The sequence below is a fragment of the Camellia sinensis genome, chromosome 10, assembly GCF_055761805.1.
Source record: "Camellia sinensis isolate YWXY chromosome 10, ASM5576180v1, whole genome shotgun sequence".
NCBI classification, from domain to species: Eukaryota; Viridiplantae; Streptophyta; class Magnoliopsida; order Ericales; family Theaceae; genus Camellia; species Camellia sinensis.
Window position 1 is genome coordinate 156,591,816 of NC_138970.1, and position 21,353 is coordinate 156,613,168.

General features: G+C 34.7%; 1 protein-coding gene and 1 long non-coding RNA gene across 2 annotated transcripts; one reads left to right on the plus strand and one right to left on the minus strand.

The window, feature by feature from the left end:
* Positions 1 to 271: 271 nt before the first annotated feature.
* Positions 272 to 4,105, minus strand: LOC145800789 (uncharacterized). Its single transcript, XM_082890531.1, has 5 exons — positions 3,830 to 4,105; positions 3,110 to 3,278; positions 571 to 1,107; positions 391 to 483; positions 272 to 293 (listed from the first exon to the last, which is right to left on the minus strand). Exons 1-3 carry the CDS (start codon positions 4,103 to 4,105, stop codon positions 848 to 850), a joined length of 705 nt encoding a protein of 234 aa, XP_082746657.1. The 3' UTR covers positions 272 to 293; positions 391 to 483; positions 571 to 847.
* Positions 1,267 to 2,363, plus strand: LOC145801761 (uncharacterized). The gene is made up of 3 exons (XR_014343408.1): positions 1,267 to 1,481; positions 1,620 to 1,685; positions 2,049 to 2,363. It is a non-coding gene; the product is annotated as an uncharacterized LOC145801761 (long non-coding RNA).
* Positions 4,106 to 21,353: the final 17,248 nt, after the last annotated feature.

Genomic DNA, 21,353 nt, shown 5'->3' on the forward strand with positions numbered 1-21,353 from the left:
CGACCTTGGCTTTAGCACCTTCACAGATAGCTCCTCCGGAGTAATTGGAACCACACCAGGTCGGGAGCAATGTTCAGCTTGGATCTTTATCATATTATCCTGTCATTTAAAAAAAAAATTAGAAAAATGAATAAAGATACAATTAAAATTGCAATCATCCTAATACAAAAGGTAAATATACATACATAATTCTCTTCGCACTCCGGAGAAATCCACTGCTTTGTGACATCATTAAAGTGTGTTGATTTGTAAACACATGGCAACTCTGACAGTTGGCCCCCATTTGCAATTGTCTGATTTTTTTTGTTCAACTAGTAAGTTAAATAAGAATGATGGTAGTAGAATCATCTTTAAAAAAAAAAATCGAAAAAAAAATTAAAGAAGACCCACCGCCTCGTGTACCCTAACTGGGAGAGATTTTGACCCACACCTATGCTTCGTCTTCAATTGATTTCTATTGTCAATGTTAGCATTTGATTGCTTCTACAAGGGGGAAGTTCCAATAGAAAAATATATATATTAGGAAGACAAGGTAATTGTCAACAATAAATAAACATAAGAAAAGTTTACCAGCCAATTGGCATCATTCCACTTCTTGTCAATCAAGTTTTTCCATTTCTCGAGGTCACATTCAGGCGGTGGGTGGCTTCTAGCATACTCCTCTCCCTTAGCACTTTTAAGGTTCAGGTATTTTTTTCGTAGTCTGTAGGTGTAGCTGCTCAAGCTCCGTCCACACTTTGTTGCCACCGCTTTGCTAACATTTGTGGAGTCACCTTCTATGTCAAATTGATCCTAGCAACAGCCACAAATCTTGTAAGTCATAATTAATTATATTACATTAATTCAATCAATTATGTAAAACTTTTACCGTTAGACGCTGAAACATAGGTGCCGTAACTTCTTCGTTGACATGTTTCCACCTGCGAATGCTAAAGTCTGGCAAGTGTGTTCGGACCTCAACACCAATTTTGGAGACTAATTGAGAGGCATGATCCCCCACTGGTGCACGATACTCCTGTGGTATAGGAACTTTGAGCTTTCCATCTTTTTGAACCATTGCTTGAACCTTCAACCCGCGTGTCAAGCCACGAGGGTGTCTAGTAGGCACTGTTTTAAAGACATAACATTGACTGGTTAGCAATTAATTAAAGCGAAATCATAAAAGCAATATAAGTAACTTTTTTTACACATTGAACGGTTCTACACAAATACAAGAAAAAGATTGCTAAGTTTGCATTAAAGATAATGTGCTTCTTAGGTACGTAGAGATGAGAGGTTGTCTTCAGCTTTGAGGCAGCTCCCCGTTCCTGGTTCTCAAGCCTCAGCAGATGAGCAAATAAAACTGTATCAGATGTCAAGTGGGGTTTTGAAGAGAAAGGAGCCTGATGGTGGGTGGGATGGAGATAGGATTAGCTACAAACAACCCTCATGGCAGTAGGACTACAGGGTTATGGAAAAATTTGTCAATCTTTTAAGGCCTGGTGAGCCATCTATTCAAACTTCTGTTACAGTAATTGAACTTTGATGCTGATGTAGTTTCACATTATGTATATATAGGATGCACTCCAAAATCTTGTGAAAGTGAATCTTCAAATGTGTTTTTCTTGTGACACATGTAGGCATAAAGTGCTATCTACTAGACTGGGGCTAATTCAGGAAAAGGGGCCATCAAATTACACATGATTGTAAGAATTTGAAACTGACAATGTTTTAATAGGAATCCTATACATGCAAAATGAATGATGCTTAACTGTTTGCGAAGGCAAAATGGTGTGTATTTGAAAGCCATGCCAAAATGCACAAAATATTATCATTGTTTTTATGGGGGTGCACGAGTGTGCTATGCATTTAAGCCTTTGTTATTTGGCAATTGTGGGAACTGTTCCTTTACTCTCTTGCTTATTGTCTGAACATGCTTTCTCCCGTGTGTACTGTGCATTTTGTTTTTAGAAAGCAGCAGTAATGTCTCTGTTTCTAATTCTTGCAAGTATTGGGGTGACAACGTTGCTTTAGAATTTTTATCCTTGACTCGATGAACTCTTTTGCAGCTGACAAATCCTAGCAGTGTTCAACTAACTGGTCAAATTTTGGCCGTCAGACGAGAAAAAGAGCTCCTTGTCCTGAACCAATGAAGGCTGCTGGAGTCCTGAAGGAGTCGTTATTGCTTGAATCTGTTCTTACATGGCAGTCATTGCTGATCAGTTCCTTGTGTAGATATCGACTTTCGAAAAGAATATGTGGTGGTGGTGGCCTTGGGAAGTATGGACTTTGGGCCGGCTGGTGCACTTGAAACTCAAATCTGTATCCAATCCTTTTAGATATAAAGAGAGTATTGAGGGTCTGAACTGCCCAGGCACAGTATCTGGTTTCTCATCTCTATCGTGTATCAGTATTTTGATGGTGTGGCAAAAGCAGCAACCGCTTTTGCTGAAGATCACAATTGGCTTTTCAGCTCCCAAAGCCGACACGGTAGCCATTGTTGGGAAGGTGTTGGATGAGAGATGGTTAAAGAATGCTTGTAGTGAAGAGAGAGTTGAGATTTGGCTGTGAAGAACTTGAGGTATGATGAGAAGCTATATATAGAGAGAGGACTAAGGTGGTGGGAAAAATATATTCTAAAAGATAGATAGTTCATTATTAACATTTCCAAAACAGTAAAGCATTTATCATTGTTTGAGAGTGACCTCACATATGTCCATGTAATATCTATGTACATGGAATAGCAAGTTGAACATAAGAAGATCCTTAATATATATGATAAACGTGATCATCATGCAATGGTTTTACATTCTCAAATGGCACCATTTAACACTGATTGGTGACGAGTACTATCACATAACAATAGCATGCTATACCCTTTTCTATACCCAATAATTTCTCCTTCTTCAATGTTTTTGTTCAAAGAACTAGGAATGCTTGAAAACTAAGAGCATCTCCAATAGAGATGTTAACTTTGTGTGTTATATGACAAAAAATTACAAGTGAGACCAAAACTAAAATAAAAAATAAAAAATCAATCCCTATGAAACAAATTGCTTGAAATTTTTTGCACCATAGAATTATATTAAAACAGAGAATTTGTTTAGCTTAGTAAAATTCAGTATCTTACCGACACTAGATTGGGGGGTTGCCTCCCTCGGTGCCTCCATATCGACATCAAGTGGCTGTGAGTGTTGGGTATCCACATTGTCATGTAAATCCCCATTTGGAACAACAATTGCCTCGTGCGAAGGTTGAAGAGATGACTGCGCCAATCGTTTTGGTGGCATTGGTAAGCCCTAAAAAACATAATACAAAAGCATAAACAATAAATACATAAAAATGGATAAGTAAAGATATGTATATGGAAACCCATCAAGGCCACTGTTGATATTTGTAATATGATCCAGTCCACTCCTTTTCTTCCCAAGACTGGTCCTGACAAGTGGTTGCTTTGAATATTTTTAAAATGGTCAGGTAAAGGGTGTTGTCACTCAAAAACCTGTAGGCAAGTTGAGTGGTTGAGTGGTTGTGAGCTACCAGTAGTTCTAATATCTTTAATTGGCTTTTCCTAATTGTGTGCTTTGCAAGTTGTCAATCTGGTGTTTCCAACATGGTCAAATTATGTCTTATTTCGTTATACATTTGTGTTCCAGCTAACTTACTCCTATAGTTTGTTTTGGTATGCATATTGTTGTATGTAGGATGTATATTTTCTAGTTTTATTTTATGACTTATTCATCCAATAAAGTATACGGAAATATAAAGATAGTATTAACAAAGCATCGTTAACAAATATATAGCTATCGGTGACATAATAAAAAAAAATGAATGGCCATACATATAGTACCTCATCGTCAACACTTTCAAAGGACTCAGCATCAGTGTCATCCTCATGATCTGACGGTATGTAGTCATCATCATCTACCCTAATTTTCTTACCCTTTTGATGAACACGATTGGGCTGAGTGGCACCCATCAAAGAAGTTGCTATACGCTTCAATTGTAGAGCATCCATTTTCTTATTATTCTTCTTGATTGTCTTATACCTTTCCATTTCGTACTCTGTTCGCTTCTGTTTCGCTAGAAAACCTGGTTTGATCCATTGTTTCTCCCCTTTGGCCATTTTGGTAACTAAAAAGCATAAATTGATATCAAACATGAAATATAAAGCATAATTTTACTTGAAGAGACGCAACAAAATATAGCATAACCATGTAATGCATTAAAAACATATGTCCATATAGAAACCTAAAAAAAACAAAAACTACATATCGTAATCCATATCAGGTTCAAAAACTACATTATGTTTGAATTCATTTGTGGCCGGCACAAATCAAGGCAACGATATCTAATAACATGCATTTGAGACCTTTCAATCAGTATCGATGAGAGAATTACACATCAAAATTCACACGCACATGGACAAGGTGAGGGGAAGTCCTTTTGCAGTTTCTACTCTCTGGAGAATTACAAGCGTTCATAGACAGAAGATTATAAATTTCAGCACGCAATGAACAAAATCATCTTCATAACCTGAGCATATTTGAGGCACCATACAGAAATTTTGGTAGGAAAGTCTACATTTGTGGGGAGAGAAATGATCTTGTACTAAAAAAAGATACCTCAGAAAGTAAATTTTCCCCAACTATCAATTCCATCACCAGTAATGGTCCGCCCAATGCAAGGTTTCAGCAAATACGAAACACCAAAAACCTTACAGAATCTAGCAGCACCATGACACGCTAACAATAATAAAGCTGAAAGGCAAACTCCAAAGTTTGATTATTGCTTGTGTAATTTAAAAGGATATGTGTGAAATAATTAAGTTTTTAAAGGACTGATTTTTCAGGAGATTGGGGGGCAGGGGCATCTAAGCAATTCATACTACTAAAAAGAAAAAAGTAACTAACATGCTCTTATACTTTGGATAAGTATCACCAAAAACAGGCAATCAGTAGGATGAGAAGGAATTGGGTCATTCACTACCTCTATGTTCTTTCTTAGTTTCAAAAGAGGATGGAACATAAGGGATCTTTAAGCTTGAAGTAACTAAAGATAAATTAAAATAATTAAAAACTTAATTAGCATTATAAAATAGGATGTATTTCTCTGTCCTAGACTAACGGCAACTTAGTAAAGCATCACCTCACCATGGCCAAATGCCAAACATAAAGGATTTCTTAACCTAGATAAGATCAATTTGAAGCTAGCTACCTTAAACGGATTTCCTCTTTAACAGAATCTTTTACATCATCTGCAGTAGTAACCAAAAACTTTGATGGCAATTTAGATCTCACAGCATTCAACAGTTGAACATGCTCTCACAGCATTCAACAGTTGAACATGCTCTGCAGCAACCTGCCATGCACAGCCAGAATAACGTTAAAATAAAAAATAAAAAATTGGCAAAAAGACTAGCTAAATGGTAGAAAAAGTAAACATATCACATTCCATATGTAGAATAAACAACATAACAAGCTACATTGAGATAGACAAAAGAGTAGAAAACTGATGCATTCCAGTTGCAAAGCATTAAATTATTTGAGTTACTTATAAATTAGAATTAAAAGTCCAATTTGTCAATGAGATGTAGCGTATAATGCCTATTGTATGAGCATGCATTCAAGGTTAGTTAGAAGGCCAAATGTAGATGCTCTCACTTCTTCCTCCCCAAAATATGGTTGCATTATTATTTTTTGTTTACTCTACGTGCCAAAAAGTGACGACCCAAATTCAATCATTTATCTTCTTCCTCTATATATGCTATATGCATCTTTAATAATGAGAGCAAGAGAAGCAAATGAAATACATCCTTCATACTAGATCCCAAATTTTCCAAAGATATAATCAGAAACACCTGATGAATTGACAGAGCTCGTGATAACTTACAATCAGCATTCCAATGAGAGTGCATCAGGTTGATACAAATTTGAGGATGGTGAAACACCATAAAACTTTGATGGTCATCAAAAGAACTTGGCCACACTTGGGCAGCATACCATGACCTGAGTTTGGGAAAGAAGCCTTATTTTGTAACGGAATGAGCTTGAGCTTGGGCAAGTTATATCTACTTCAGACTGATCTTGGTTTTTCCAAGGCTGCATCAGTCCTGCCTGATTGACAGGCCTACTGGTACCAATACGTACCATAAAACGAGCAAAAACAGTACAATGACAGGTACAACTGTGCAAGATTGATAACTATGGTCTTAAATCATAGTACCATTTAGTCCATTTCTCTATTACCTTCCCAACAAACTATTTGACTGTGAATATCAAACTTCAAGCTCAACATGGGCCTACAATATCAGAGACAAAACTAACCCTACCTACATATCTGAGGGGAAGAGAATGCCCATAAAAAACTAAAAGGCCATTTGTCTTACACAAATGCGAAAAATAGCATACTCTTCTATTAGTTAAACCAACAATTTAGTGTTTTTAACAAAGCAAAATTGCCTTACCTCTATCATCCCAGTCTTCATTTTCTTATTAACTGACTCACTGGGCCTAGGCCGAACAACACCTTCCACAGTAATCACAAACTCGAGCCTCAGGTCATTAAAAACTGAAATGAATCTCTCAAACTTATCCTAAAGAAACATATAAATCATGGAATGGGTACAAAACAACACATTATTCAGTTATTTATTTTTATTTTTAAATTATTCAATCATTCCAAGCATGTACAAGGATCAGGCTTGTACAAGGATGATAAATTTAATTTCAATCTATATTTGTTTCAATAGCCAAATAGAACACATTTGAAGATTTTCCTAGTTTAGAGCAACTCCAACCACACTCTTTATTTTTCACTAGCTAAAGTACAAAAAAGGGACACTCTTTATTTTACCTAATTAGTTTAGCTATTGTATGTTTCAATCATACTCTTTATTTTAACTAGTCATTCAAACTAATTAAACCAATTTTCAAAACAAAAAATGCCATATATATTACTATCTTTTTCATAAAATGCCACATACGCACCAAACGCTAATATGATTGCCAATGTGACATTTGCGATAATATTTTTAAAAATAATATTCTTTAATATTAGTTTTAAAAATATTATAAAAAATAATGTTAAGTAATATTTAATTTTTTTTATAAAATTTATAGTACGTGAATATATACCAACATATGAATTTTGTGAAACCATCTTGAAGAGGAGGGGAGGGGAAGAATAAAAGAAAACAATAAATAATTTTTTTTAAAAAATAACAATACAAAGGAAGTTCTTCAATAATTGTAATTTATCAAATTAAATTAAGAACTGAAAGAACACAAAATAACTAATCAAAACCTTACAAAGGTCAATGAATAAAATAAATAAAAAAAATCATAAATAGCAAAGTTAGGAATAAACTTCAAAATAAATAAACTATTTCTAATTCAAGTTGTTACAAATCTCCATGTAGATGTCACAAATGCTCAACTAGGTCTGCTTGGAGTTGAGAATGAGTTTGTCTATCTCTGATGCAATGATGATTTTGAATGAATTCATAAAGTTCGGGTGCACGCTCATGTGACACTGCTAGACGGAGACTTTCTTCGATTGCATCATAATTACGGTCTATATTTTGTTCATTTCGCTCATCTTCAACAATCATGTTATGCAATATTATACATGCCTTCATAATAACTTTGAGGGTTTTGTTGCTGACTCATCTATAGACAAGGTAAAGAAAATTATAGCAACATATATTGGGTTGGAGAAATGACTAAGATTCGCAATTGGGGGCAAATTAATTAATAAATGGAGATCATGCATGCTTGTGTCTGTGTTGACATGCAAGTACAGGCCATTTGTACTTCATATGAAGCTAATATGTCATTCATACAGCTGTGCTTGCATGTGTTTGGACGTTTGTGTCTGTCTCTCACATTTAACTACATTTCCAATTCTAGTTCTTGTGAATGTCAAAATTGACATGTTTATCAACATACCTTCTTTTTAATGTTACTCATTTTTCCATTTCATTGGAAGTAGGTGAAACTCATGCACAATTACTGCTACCTATTTGAAATCCTATGTATCTAGGAAGCAAGATCCAAAAGCAAAAGCCAAAAAAAAAAAAAAAAAAGCACAGATCAGCAGACCAACACAGACATTCAACTAGGATAGACCAGCAGACAGCAGCAAACTCCCCAGACCAGTAGCCAGAGACCATCCCAGCAGACGACACTACACTAGAGATCATCACAGCAGGCAGCTACACACTAGCTCAGCCACCATTTGTAAAGCAAAACTAGACCTAGTCTTAAGTATGCTGTGCAAAATCAGTGGTTAATATCATAACTCCAGCCACACATGAATCCAACTTGAGACTAAGGCCAATCTTGTCACAGTAGCAGAGCTTAGCAGACTAACAGATCCCAACCTCAGAAGCAAAGTTAGCACAGAATTATCAGAATCAGCACAGATAGATAGGGAAACAAAGAACCAACAATCTGAGGAAAGACTAAGACCCAGACCTCCTTATAAACCTCAGCAACCTGATGCTAATACACACTCTACAGCTTCCTATTTATCAACCACCAAACAGCAATGAAAACTTGAACTTCATTGTGGACCCAACAACACTTTCTAAAGTAATGTTTTCTAGTGGTTATATAGCATACTTTGTGATGTGAGGTCTCATATTCAATTGTTATTAATAATTTGTATGAATGGCAACAAAAAAAAAATGTCCCTTTGCTTTTTATAGAAAACAAAATAAAAATGATCCACAAATGTAATTGTTAGTGCATTTTAATGTTTGACTATATATAAGGTGTATCAGAAAAATCTATTGACAAGTTTTGGCTAATGGCATAGAGGAAGTACCCTTGATCATATGACACATCAGAAAAATGCAGTGTAAGAGTGACATTGTGTGAGACAATGAGATTCAAGATCCTATAAGGTGCAATGAGAGAACGGTGAGAAAGTGAAACACCAGGAATCCAATTATAAGGAGCACCTAATAGGGTATAGGCAATGAGATTGAAATCAATTGGGATAGAAGCATAACACTTATCTTGGGGATAGTCACACACAAGAGGCCGTTCGCGACCAAGAATATTAGCAACAATATCCGCATTAAACTCAAAACTTTTACCCCTCACATACATCCAAAAAGATGATGAATTAGAGGATGAATGTTGCAATAAAATTCTCGAACCCAAGACCTATTCACTATGTCATCAAAATTCAACACAGCATTACCACCCAAACAATCAAACCAATTCCTAATAGAAAGCTCATCAAATGTGTTGGGTTCAACATTTCGTTCTAGTAACACTGCGATCAGTGAACTGTGCATTACACAGATTTTAATGGTCTTTAGAGCGAAAGGAATATGAATCAAAAGAGCCTTTTTTAGCTGATTGCTTGGTTTTCTTTCTAGAAGAAGATGAAGCCTTGAAACAAAATTTTTAAAACTACTGAGATGGACGAGACAAAAAATACCAAAGAAACAAGAAAGGAACTAAGAAATTTACCACCTACAAATGATATGGAAGAGACAAAGATATGGAAGAGACAATGATATTTCTTAGTTCATATCAGCTACTAAGAAATTTTTATATCATAGAGAGAAACCTATTGTGTAGATATAGAGGGAGGGAGAGTGAAGCATTGTCCATATTGTTTCCCTGCAATTATTACTAGAGTCTAATTTTCAAGGCAATATCACAGCCAAATCAATATTCCTCGCAGAAAATCATTTTCCTAACTCATTGCGCTATACAATTACACACTCTCTCTGTCTCTCTCTCATACGAGAGAGCAACCTACCTAACCAACATGTTCATTTGCCATGAAATTTCAGTGAATTGTAGCTCTGCGGGTCTTTATCTAAGTTCAATAGTGACTGCATCCTAACATCTAACCCCACCATAAGTTCGTATTGACAACACTACTCTTTCTAGCGGCCTCATTTAAGATGAAAATGCAGTGTTGCTATTTTGAGCACTTATCTGTAAATAAAAAAATATGTGATTTTAGAATTACTGATTTTGCAGAACAAAATTGCATTGCTTTGACCCATAACTTCACATCTTACTTATCTTAAGTTTTAGTCTACTAAAGTGACTTCTGTTTGAGTTTTATAAACTTGACTGTTAAAATAATGAGATTTTTCTAGTAAAATTTGATAAATTTAATGTTTTGGGATTTTAATACTTGATTTGGTGTGGCAGGAGGTGCATGTGGGTATGGCAATTTGTATAGCCAAGGCTATGGCACTAACACCGCAGCACTAAGCACTGCTCTGTTCAACAATGGCTTGAGCTGTGGAGCATGCTATCAAATCAAATGCAACAATGACCCACAATTGTGCCTCCTTGGGACCATCACTGTGACTGCTACAAACTTCTGCCCACCTAACCCTTCTCAATCTAATGACAATGGTGGATGGTGCAACCCTCCCCTCCAACACTTTGATCTGGCAGAGCCTGCTTTCTTGCAAATTGCTCACTATAGAGCTGGAATTGTTCCAGTCTCTTTTCAAAGGTAAGGGTTGCTCTCTAATTACCCTCACAACTTTGCTAGTTGCACTGAACACAGATAAGGGTGTGGACCCAACACCACTCTCTATGTCTCTCATGTCATGTAGAACTTTTTATATTTATTTTTCTGCAACTAGTATTATGTACATATGCCCTCAACATTCCTAAAAGTCAAACAAATTAGACAGTTTAGTTGAAGAAATTTCATGTAATTATTAGAATAAAAACATTAGACAGATCACACAAGCTTTTCTTAAACTCAAGTTAGAAAATATAAGTTCCCAACACAAATTCTTTTAACATTGCTCCATTATGTTATCTGGGAATGAGAAGCAGAAACTTATTGGTCTATAATCAATAATCCTCTTGGGCTCTTTAAATGATGACATGGGACAATTCCACTGAATAACGATGAAATTTCTTTTTGAATGGGTACAGATTTCAATGGTCTAACTCAATAAGCTCAAACCAGAAAGTGTATTTCTTTTATTGAATGCTGTTTGACTGATGAGAAAATTGAAGAAAGGAAGAATTGGTCTTCCATGACTATAAATTAGGCACACGAAGTTACATGGTCTTCCATGGATTATTTACATGGATTAAATACAGCATTAATTCTGAAAATTAATTTCAAAAATTAGGGAAAACATTAATTTTGAAAATTAGGGAAAACAAAGATAGAAAAATAGAGAAATTAAGTGAGAGAGAGAGAGAGAGAGAGAGAGGGAGAGAGAGAAAGAGGACCCATACCTGATGGAAGAGAACACAAAGCAGTAAAGGAAATACGACGTCTGTAGCGACAATGAAGGAGGAGAACAGGGACTTTGGCAGCGGCGTTGGAGAAGAACACACTGAAGGGACTTGTGTTTTGAGAGGGAGAGGGAGAGGGAGAGGGGGGAGAGATAGAGATTGAAAACTGATTCGTCAATAAACAAAACACTCAGCCCTTGTGTTTTGTTTTGAGAGGGAGAGACAGAGATATACAAAAACTGATCCAAAAAAAAAAAAAAAGAAAGAAAGAAAGAAAGAAAGAAAGGAGGGAAAAATAATTTAGGAAAACTGATCCCAAAAAAAAAAAAAGGGAAAAATATTAGTGATAAAAATACATTTCTCACCAAATGGTCTTAAAATATTTAAAATCAATTTTTTCAAAAAAAAAAATAGATTATTGGTGACGCAAATATATTACTCATTAATAATTTTTTAATTGTTGAAAAAAAAAAATCTCACCAAAAGTTTCAAAATTTTGGCACCATCAAAAAAAATTAGTGGGAAAAATTTAGGTGACGAAACTTTTTTTTTTCCTCACCTAAAAGTAAGTATTTATTGACGGAAATAAATTTCGTCACCTATTATTTTTATATTTTTATTATACGTGACAAAATTTATAATTCCTCATGGATTATTCTTGTTTAGTGACGAAATTTGTTTTCTTTACTAATTTTCGTCACCATACCAATACAGAGAATAAGAGAAAGAGACACTACAAAAAGAGCAAAGAGAAATCACGTACCAAATCACCGAGTGAAGAAGATGTGGCGGTTACCGACAAGCCAACTAGTGGCGGCGTCGATCGGCAAGGCTAATAGAGGCGACAATGGTGATCGGCGTGGTGGAGGAGCAAGAGGTAAGACAAATAAATACGCTATTTTGAGAGAGAGAGAGAGAGAGAGAGAGAGAGAGAGATAGAGATGATAAACAGAAAAGGGGTAAAAAAAAATTAATACCCTATGTTTTTTTCAATTGCCCCTCAATATATCAAAAATTTCCCACCAAAATTTGTGGCAATATTATTTCCTCACTAAAAGATATCAAAAATATTAAAATGTTTTGGTGACGAAAATATATTCCTCACAAATAATTTTATAATTAGTGACAAATTTTTTTCTCACCAAAAGTCCCAAAATTTTGGCGCCACCAAAAAAAGTAGCGGGAAAATTTTTGGTGACGAAACTTAATTTTTCCTCACTTAAAATGAAGTATTTATTGATGAAAATAAATTTTGTCACCTATCATTTTCATTTTTTTATTATATGTGACAATTTATAAATTCCTCACGAATTATTTTTATTTAGTGACGAATCTGATTTTCTTCACTAGTTTTCGTCACCATAGGTTACTTTTGTTGTAGTGGTATCATCCACAGACCGATGGGCAATTTGAAAGGACAATACAAACGTTGGAGGATATGTTACGTATGTGTGTGCTAGACTTCCAAGGAAATTGGAAGACTCATTGGGAGACTCATTTGCCCCTAGTCGAATTTGCTTATAACAACATTTTTCACTCAAGCATTGGCATGGCGCTTTATGAGGCTTTATATGGCAGAAAATGTCAGTCACTAATTTACTGGGCTGAGGTTGGAGATAGACCTTTGTTGGGGCCCAAAATTGTGTAAGAAACAACGGAAAAAGTGAAGTAGATTCATCAACAGTTAAAAATAGTACAAAGCCGACAGAAAAGCTACTTGGATGTGCGTAAGCGGGATAGAGAATATGAAGTGGGCGATCATGTTTTCACAAAAGTGGCACCGATAAAAGGGCAAACTCGTTTTGGAGCTAAAGGCAAGTTAGCACCCCAGTACATTGGGCCTTATGAAATCATTGTGAAGATTAACCCAGTAGTGTATCAAATAGCACTCCCCCCAAGTATGGAGCACATGCATAACCTGTTTCACATGTCCATGTTATGGGATTATCTTCAAGATCCTTTTCATGTGATTGAGCCGACTCACGTTCTTTTGACTGATGATTATACATATGAAGAATGGCCCATTCAAATTGTTAACCGCCGGATCAAGAAATTGAGGAACAAGGAAATACCGTTAGTGAAAGTGGATTGGCAAAATCATTGTGGCACGTATGCAACCTGGGAAAGAGAAGATGATATGAAACAAAGATACCCGGACATCTTTCCATTGGACCCTACATTTTTCACGAAAGAAAGTATTTAAGTTTGGGGGACCAAACATCCTAAGGAGGGGAGAATGTAACATCCACCTCCGTAATTAATTGTTAAATCATGTGATTTGCCATAATTATGTGTTTATTATGTCAAATTATATGTCATGTGTTATGTGTGCTACGTGTTCATTGTATTGAATTAGTGGGAAATAAACCTGTCTGAATCAGTAAACCATAAAATTAAATTAAAGATTTGACATAGGCAACTAGAGTCTGACTCACAGTAATACGTTTCAATTTAGTGTTAATTTAAGAGGCTTGTAATGAGAATTGAGTTAGAAAGAGAATTAGACCTAAACAAGGCCTAACTATACTTATCAAATAAGAGGTAAATAGAGATAGATATTTTGGAAGAATTCTAGAGACAAAAAGAGAAAGAAAGAAAGCTAGGGTTCAAAGAGAAGAAAGGGGGAATTAACCAATCTTCATCAAATCATCAACTTGAGGTAAGAACTTTTCCCTCAATCTCACGAATTTGGGTTGTCTTTATCATGAAATTAGAGAATCTAAGTTGAATTAAGAAGTGGAGTGGTGTAATCTTGTTAGTATGAATGCTAAGGAGGGAAAATAGAGGAACTAGTGCAATATATGAATCTCCATGGCATTCTTCATGTTTTACCACTTGCTTTTGCATGGTTTATGAGCTATATGGAGGAAAGTCCATGAATTAGAACTAACCCTCCATGTTTTATGAATTCCATGTTTTTCATTTGTGATGACTTAAGTGTGAATTGGTTATGATCCATATTGAGGTTAGATATGGTGAATTCAAGTTGTTTTGATACATTTTGGACCTTGATTTTCATAAAATTGAGTTTGGGTTTGAAAGGGAGAAAGTTCCATTTTCAGCAGAATTTTAGCACTGATTTTCACCCAGACCGCTCAAGCGGCCTGAGCCACCGCACTAGCGGCCAACCTTGATTTGGCCAAAATTACATTCTGAAGTTTGCTTGCTCGTGCAGCCAAGGCCACCACACAAGCGACCAGACCACCGCACGTGTGGCTGGGGCCACCTCATGTGCGGCCAACAAGGCCAGCCCAGTTTGATTTTTCTTTTGTTTTCTCTGGCTTCCAGGCCTCCAATTGCATGATTTTCACCTGTTTCCATGTGCATGTGCATTGTATAAACACAAGAGGAAATGAAAGAATGAATAAGATCGGATTAAATAATAAGTAACGGATCAGCAACCAATAGGTTAGTGACTGTATATTGAATCATCGTGCTTACATATGTCTATGTTGGTCAAACGTCGTATCCTAGCCACGTGCTACACGGAACTAATTGTGAGTGACAATGTAGTAAAGCTATGTTTGAGTCATACTTCTTTCTAGTTATTATTGTTCTTGTTAAAGTTATTCTACAATGATATGATTTACTGAATAAATGAGTCTATTCCATGCAATATGCTCACGTGACCCATGCCCAGGGGTAACAATACCGCAGTTTTATTCGTATGGCCCTTCCCCGGAGGGAATAATACTGTGGACTATATTCACATGGCCCTTACTCGGGGGTAATAGTATCGTGGTCCATGTTCACGTGGCCCTCACCCGGAGGTATCAATACCGTGGCCTATATTCACGTGGCCCTCACCTTGGGGTAATAGTACCATGGCCTAATGCATATAAGATATTGAGTTATATAATTATGAGTGAAGGACTAACATATGTGCCTGTATATCTATGTGATGGCTATGTTTTAACAAACATGCTACTGTTATGTGACTTGACTTTAATGTTCAAATGGACATTATTTCTAACCTTTTTACACATTGTTGTTCACTAGGCTTTGGCTCACAGTTTATATCTATCATGTAGGTGATCAAGCACAAGAAAGGACTTGAGGGTGTCAACCTATCTTCTAGTTGTCAAGCCACCCATTTTGGGTCTAACTCCAAGCTTTTTGGGTGGTGATGAATTCACCCTTTTGTTTAATAATTACGTGTCTCATATCAAAGATCTTTTGTTTTATGTATATTACGTAAGGAAATAACTCCCTAAGTATTGTATATGCTTTTGGTACATGTATATGATAAGGTAGTGGATGATTGTACAGTGATGCATATAGAGTTGTTTGTTCATTTTAGTTTCACAGCTCATTGGACGATGTTTTATGATATTATTGGCTTCTGCCGGCCCCTTATACTATTGACTGTTAAGTAGGCCTTTGGTAATCTTGGATTATTGGCCGGTCACGTTTCTAATCCCGTGGGGCGGGGGTTGGGTCGTGACATAAAATAGCTCAAAACAGTGCTTGAAATTACATGGAAAAGCTTGAAAAAGTTAGATAAAATAACGAGGAAATTGAGCTAGTAAACAAGCATAAGGAGGGGAAGCTAAACCCTCCATTTTTGGGACTTCAAAACAACATTTTTAGCCTCTGAAAACCTAAATTCAATGGTGAAAAGATCAAAAAAAGGTTGAGAAAGAAGTGGGAAACACAAGTGTAAAATCTTAGGAGACAAGGTTCAAAGAAGGGTGATTAATCCCTCTACCTTTAATAGCTTCAAACCACTAGTTTCAGCCCATAAAAACAGTATAAAAACAATACCAAAACAGCAAGAAAAGAGAAGGAAGAAATAGTGTAAAGATAGTCAAAGTTATACCTCTCGAAGAGGAGTAACTCCTTTGTTGGCAAACCAACAAGTTTTCACTCTCAAGTAGGGCTGCAAACGAGCCAAGCCGAGCCGAGCTTTAGTATGTTTGGGCTTGTTTATTAAGATTTTAACGAGCTCGAGCTCGAACTAAATAAAAATTTAACGAACCGAGCTCGAGCCGAGTTGGCTTAGGCTCGACTCGAGCTCGAGCCTGTTCACGAACCTTAACGAGCCAAAAAATTTATAAATTCATACTTGCATGTGAGACTAAAGTTACAATTAAAACTTTGATTATACAATTATATATACAATATATATATAAACATACTAAAAAAAAGTTCATATTTTACTAAAATAATAATATCTACTACCACTATTATATAAATATACTATCTATAGTTAAGTATTATTTACATTTATATTTTTTAAATATATAAATAGCATATTTCTCTTATTTTTTATACATAATTTTATATTATTTAATATATAAATAATAAATATTAAACGAGCCAGCTAACGAGCCGAGCTTTAGACTGTTTGAGCTTGTTTATTAAAAATTTAACGAGCTCGAGCTCGAACGGCAAAAAAATTAACGAACCGAGTTCGAACGAGCTCTTACCGAGCCAAGCTCGAGCTTGTTCATGAGCGGCTCTGTTCATTTGCAGCCCTACTCTCAAAGGTTGAGATTTGAGCCCAAGAACCTTAGCAAGAAGAGCAAAATTTTTGGTTTAAGAAGTGCAAAGGCAGAGTGTGTAGGTTGCAAGATAAAGAGAGAGTGTGCTATGCAAGTATTGGAGTTTTTTGGAATTTTTTCTAACCTAATTTCAAGAGGGGTGGTCATCTATATATATAAAAACATGTGCCTCAGTCGGAAATATCTGTATATAGACAATTAGTGCAGTGCATGCACCTGTGTAGACAGTTGGCACAGCTGGCAAAATGATCTGGTTTTTTGACATAAGTGGCTGGCTGGCAACTAAAGGGGATGGTCGTACACTAATTTGTGGCCGGCCGGCTGGCCACTAGTGGGTCTATAGGCCTCTGGGTGGTCAGGCTTGAAAAACTGCTGTTTTGGTCCAAAAAAATGTGCAAGGTTTGGATTTAGAAGTTCTTCTTGCTGAAGAAATCGAACGTTTGTACAGCATAACTTTCATCATCGAGTGATCAACCTGAGGTGCCCAAGTTTTAGGAACGGTCAAAAATGGGATGTCTATAGTCTCACTTTAATGTCGCGAGTCTTTCATTTTGTAGGATTTTTTGGATATATTATCTATTGAAAAAATAATAATTTATATAAAAATTGTAATTTTATGATTTTTATCATATTTGATTTTAAAAAAATAAATGATAAGCATAATTTTATAATAGAATGTTCTTTTTTTAACGATAAACATGATGATATTAACTAACTTATTTTTATCCAATTGAAACCAACGGTAAATCCTACGAATCAAATTACGCCTTTCCAGTTAATACCAGGACTGAAGTGAGCTGCTATGGGTGTAATTTTGTGTTTTTACTTGAAGGAACATCTCAAATAATTGATTATTATGCATATACAATTATGTCATATTTTATCAAATTGAAACCATATTTTATCAAATTGAAACCAGTGGTAAACCCTACAAATCAAATTACACCTTTCTAGTTAATACCAGGACTGAAATGAGCTGTTATGGGTGTAATTTTGTGTTGTTACCTTAAAGGAACATCTTAAATAATTGATTGTTATACATATACAATTATGTCATATGGCTTGCTTGCATAATGCTTAAAGGGCCACCACTTTCATGGGCCCAAATTGAGTGCTTAACTCATAAACTTGTTTTTTTAGAAAATGGTATTGCCATTTTGACCTCTGCTGCGGGTGAAGAAATATATATGTAATAGTAATATGTGTCAGGTTAAATCTAGTTGTATTTGATATTGGATCTAATTTAGTCGATTCAAGCCCAATTCTAAAAGAATTTTTAAATCTCAAATCTGTTCACTTAATACAACATACATAGATTATTATTTTTTATTTTTATTGACTTGAAGGGATATTAAATTATTTAAATTGCATTAATTTGCATTAATAATAGATAATATTAAATTATTGACTTGAAGAAATAATATTAAATTATTTAAATTGCATTATTAAATTTGAAACATTAACAAAATTTAATAATAAAATAAATATAAAATTTTAACAATTATTTTAATTTAAGAAACAAGTATATACATACTTTTCTTATCTTTTATATTTTTACTGCTTTATTTTATGACTAAATAATATGATATTAAGATTTTATTAATGGGTTGATTAGGCTAACAAAAACTTCTTATCTCAAGCCTATCCCATATATTAAATGGGGTTTAAAACTAAAGCCAAACCCAACTTTAAGGACTAAATATTTTTCTTAAATCTTAAAAATATCAGGCTACACTTTGAGGGTTGAGCGGACTATTAAACACAAAGCCACCACTAACCTCAAATCACTGTTTGAAAACTTTGTATGGTTCCAAAAAAAAAAAAAGTGAACATTGAAGAATGTGTAAGTCGGGATAAGTTTTCGTCCATACCTCATCTTTTTATATCTCTATACCTTTTTTATGGATTTTAGTTCGAGCTTGCATTGATCGTAAGCTCGTAATGAAGGGCACTCGTACTAATGATCTAAATCGTTTATCTTGTAAGTCCGTAATGAAGGTTATTCATGCAAAAAATTAACTCTATCAGACATTATAAATATGGAAACAAATCGCATTTTATTTTATAAAATGAAATGCGATTTATTTTTATATGGATAAAGCTTGGGAGCTCGAATGAGCTCCCCCCCCCGAATCCCCCGAAAATGGAAACAGAGAGAGAGAGGGAGAGAAGCCGTCGCAGCAGCTCGGCCGATCGTCGGCCAATCGCCGATCGTCGCAGCAGCTCAGCCTCTGCCTCGCCTCCGCCCCTGGTTTATGCCCCCTCCTGTCCAGTTCTCCCTTCTCCCTTCCCTTCTTCTTCTTCTCCCTTCTCTTCTTCTTCTTCTTCTTCTTCTTCTTCTTCTTCGTTTCTGATTCAAAAAAAAAAACCTTTAGGGGGATTCGGAGGGGCCATTTTCGAGCGACGTAGCATTACTCTTTTTATATTTATAATTTTCTGATAAAGTTGATTTTTTACATGGAAAAACTTTATTACAAGACCTACGAGATGTACAATTTGAATCATCGATATGAGACGGAATTGAAATTTATAAGAAGAATATAAAAAAATATAAAGAGATAAGATCTGAAAGGAGCTTATCCCGTGTGAGTCACCCATTTTGTATGCATAGAGTTTTTGCAGTATGTGATCATGGGTTTTTTATCATTATAATTTTGATAAGAAATTTGTCTGAAAATGCTACAATCATAACAAATTACAACCTTAGGAACTTTATCATCAAGTAACCAGCTGGGTACACATGATCAGTTGAAACTGTAGAAACTCAATCATCAGGCAACCAGCTGGGTACATATGATCAGTTGAAAGTAGCTTGTAATTAGTACGTAGACTCTTAATTTCTGTTAAATAATAAGTTATAATAAAATCGTCGTTAAAAATAATTTTTATAATAATTTTTTATATATGTCGCTAAAAATTAATAATTAATGACTTTATTATCACGATTTTTATAAATTATTACTAAAACTTATAATTAATAATTTTTTTGTGACAAATTTTTTAAATTATCATTGAAAGTTGAAAATTAGTGACATTTTTTATAACAATTTTCAAATTATTATTAAAAATTAATAATTAATGACTTTTTTAATAATATTTAATAAAAATTGCCAGGACCTATTGGGAAGTCCCGAAAAATGTGGATTGCTCCCCATCCTTTAGTGACTTCCATTTTTACTCACTCAAAGCAGGTGTGGAGCTACCCTTGCAGCCAATCATACAACAAGAGATATAGAGACTTTTGGCATTTCTAGACTCTTTAACCATCATTTTCCTCCAATAATATCCTTGCGTAGGGTTTTTATTTTTTTAAATCGACAACTCATTAATCCGTGCCTACTCAAGCAAACTTGTGCGATTTGAGAAAATGACTGAATTGGGATTGAGCAGGTGGAATGATAAAAATTGATGGATCCATTGACCAATATAAAATTTATCAATCTAATTAGGATTCGTTTGAGATGTGGGTTGACTTTTTAGCTTTTTAATTTTTTAACTATTTTAGTGTGGGGTTAAAAAGTCTCGTTTGGGATAAGTTTTTTGTATGTCAAAAAAGTATAGGCTTTTTAATTTTTTTGGCTTTTGTGAGATAAAAAATGAAATTATTATGATTTCAATGTGACATTTTGTCTTATTGAGTTAAAAAATCTATTTTATCTTTTTGTGACTATTTTAGACAAAAAAATCTCGTTTAACTCATGTCAAACGAAGGCTTATAAATTGATTTAATCTATCTATATAGGATATGTAAGATTACCTTATTTTCATTTTCATTGCATAATTTTTTCCTAATGTAAATATTTTGTATATTAACTTGTGAAATATGATTTTGAATAACATCATGCATTCAATTACTCTCTACATTTTTTGGTTAGAATTTAGAATAAATAATAAATTTTTTTGTCTGAAATTGAAAAGAATTAAGTATGTATATTCACTGATATTTCTTCTTATATTGTATTTTGGGTAAATTATGCAAATGGTCCTTATCATTTACACGATATATCAATTTGCTCTCTGTTATTTCAATTTGCTCGATTTTGCCCCTTAATTTAACAAATTGTGTCATTTTAGTCCAATAAATAACGGTTGTTAAGTTTGATAGACGGAAAGTCTACACAATGTGTCAGGTTGGCCCCTGTAGTTTACACAGTGTGTCAATTTGGTTCCTATTATTTTAATTTGCTCGATTTTAACAGGGACCAAATTAATGCATCGTGTAACTATATGGACCAAATTGACACATAGTTTGTCTTTCCGTCTACCAAACTTTAACAACGTTATTTATTGGACTAAAATGACACAATCCGTTAAATCAATAGGCAAAATCGAGCAAATTAAAACAACATGAACCAAATTGACACATCGTATAAATTACAGAGACTATTTATATAATTTACCCTTGTACTTTTAACCTTTCTTATCAATTCAAATTCGCTAGTTTGAAACTGCTAAAACATTCAATGAACTTGTCAATTTTGAAGATAAATGGATCAATGTCAAGTTGAAAAATTATCAATCCACTATCATTTAGGATGGTTCAGTTGATTATTTTTTTCCTAATCAACCCAAACCCAACACTTACAAAAATATACAGAAAATAAAATGTATCTAACATAGGTACATC

What these genes read in the sequence shown, in the direction of transcription:
- LOC145800789 (XM_082890531.1), bottom strand. Translation starts at nt 4,105, where the DNA reads ATGGCCAAAGGGGAGAAACAATGGATCAAACCAGGTTTTCTAGCGAAA. An exon ending in TTGAAAGTGTTGACGATGAG is followed by an intron (nt 3,279 to 3,829) that starts GTACTATATGTA and finishes TATGTTTTTTAG; the next exon opens with GGCTTACCAATGCCACCAAA. An exon ending in AACCCCCCAATCTAGTGTCG is followed by an intron (nt 1,108 to 3,109) that starts GTAAGATACTGA and finishes TCTTTAAAACAG; the next exon opens with TGCCTACTAGACACCCTCGT.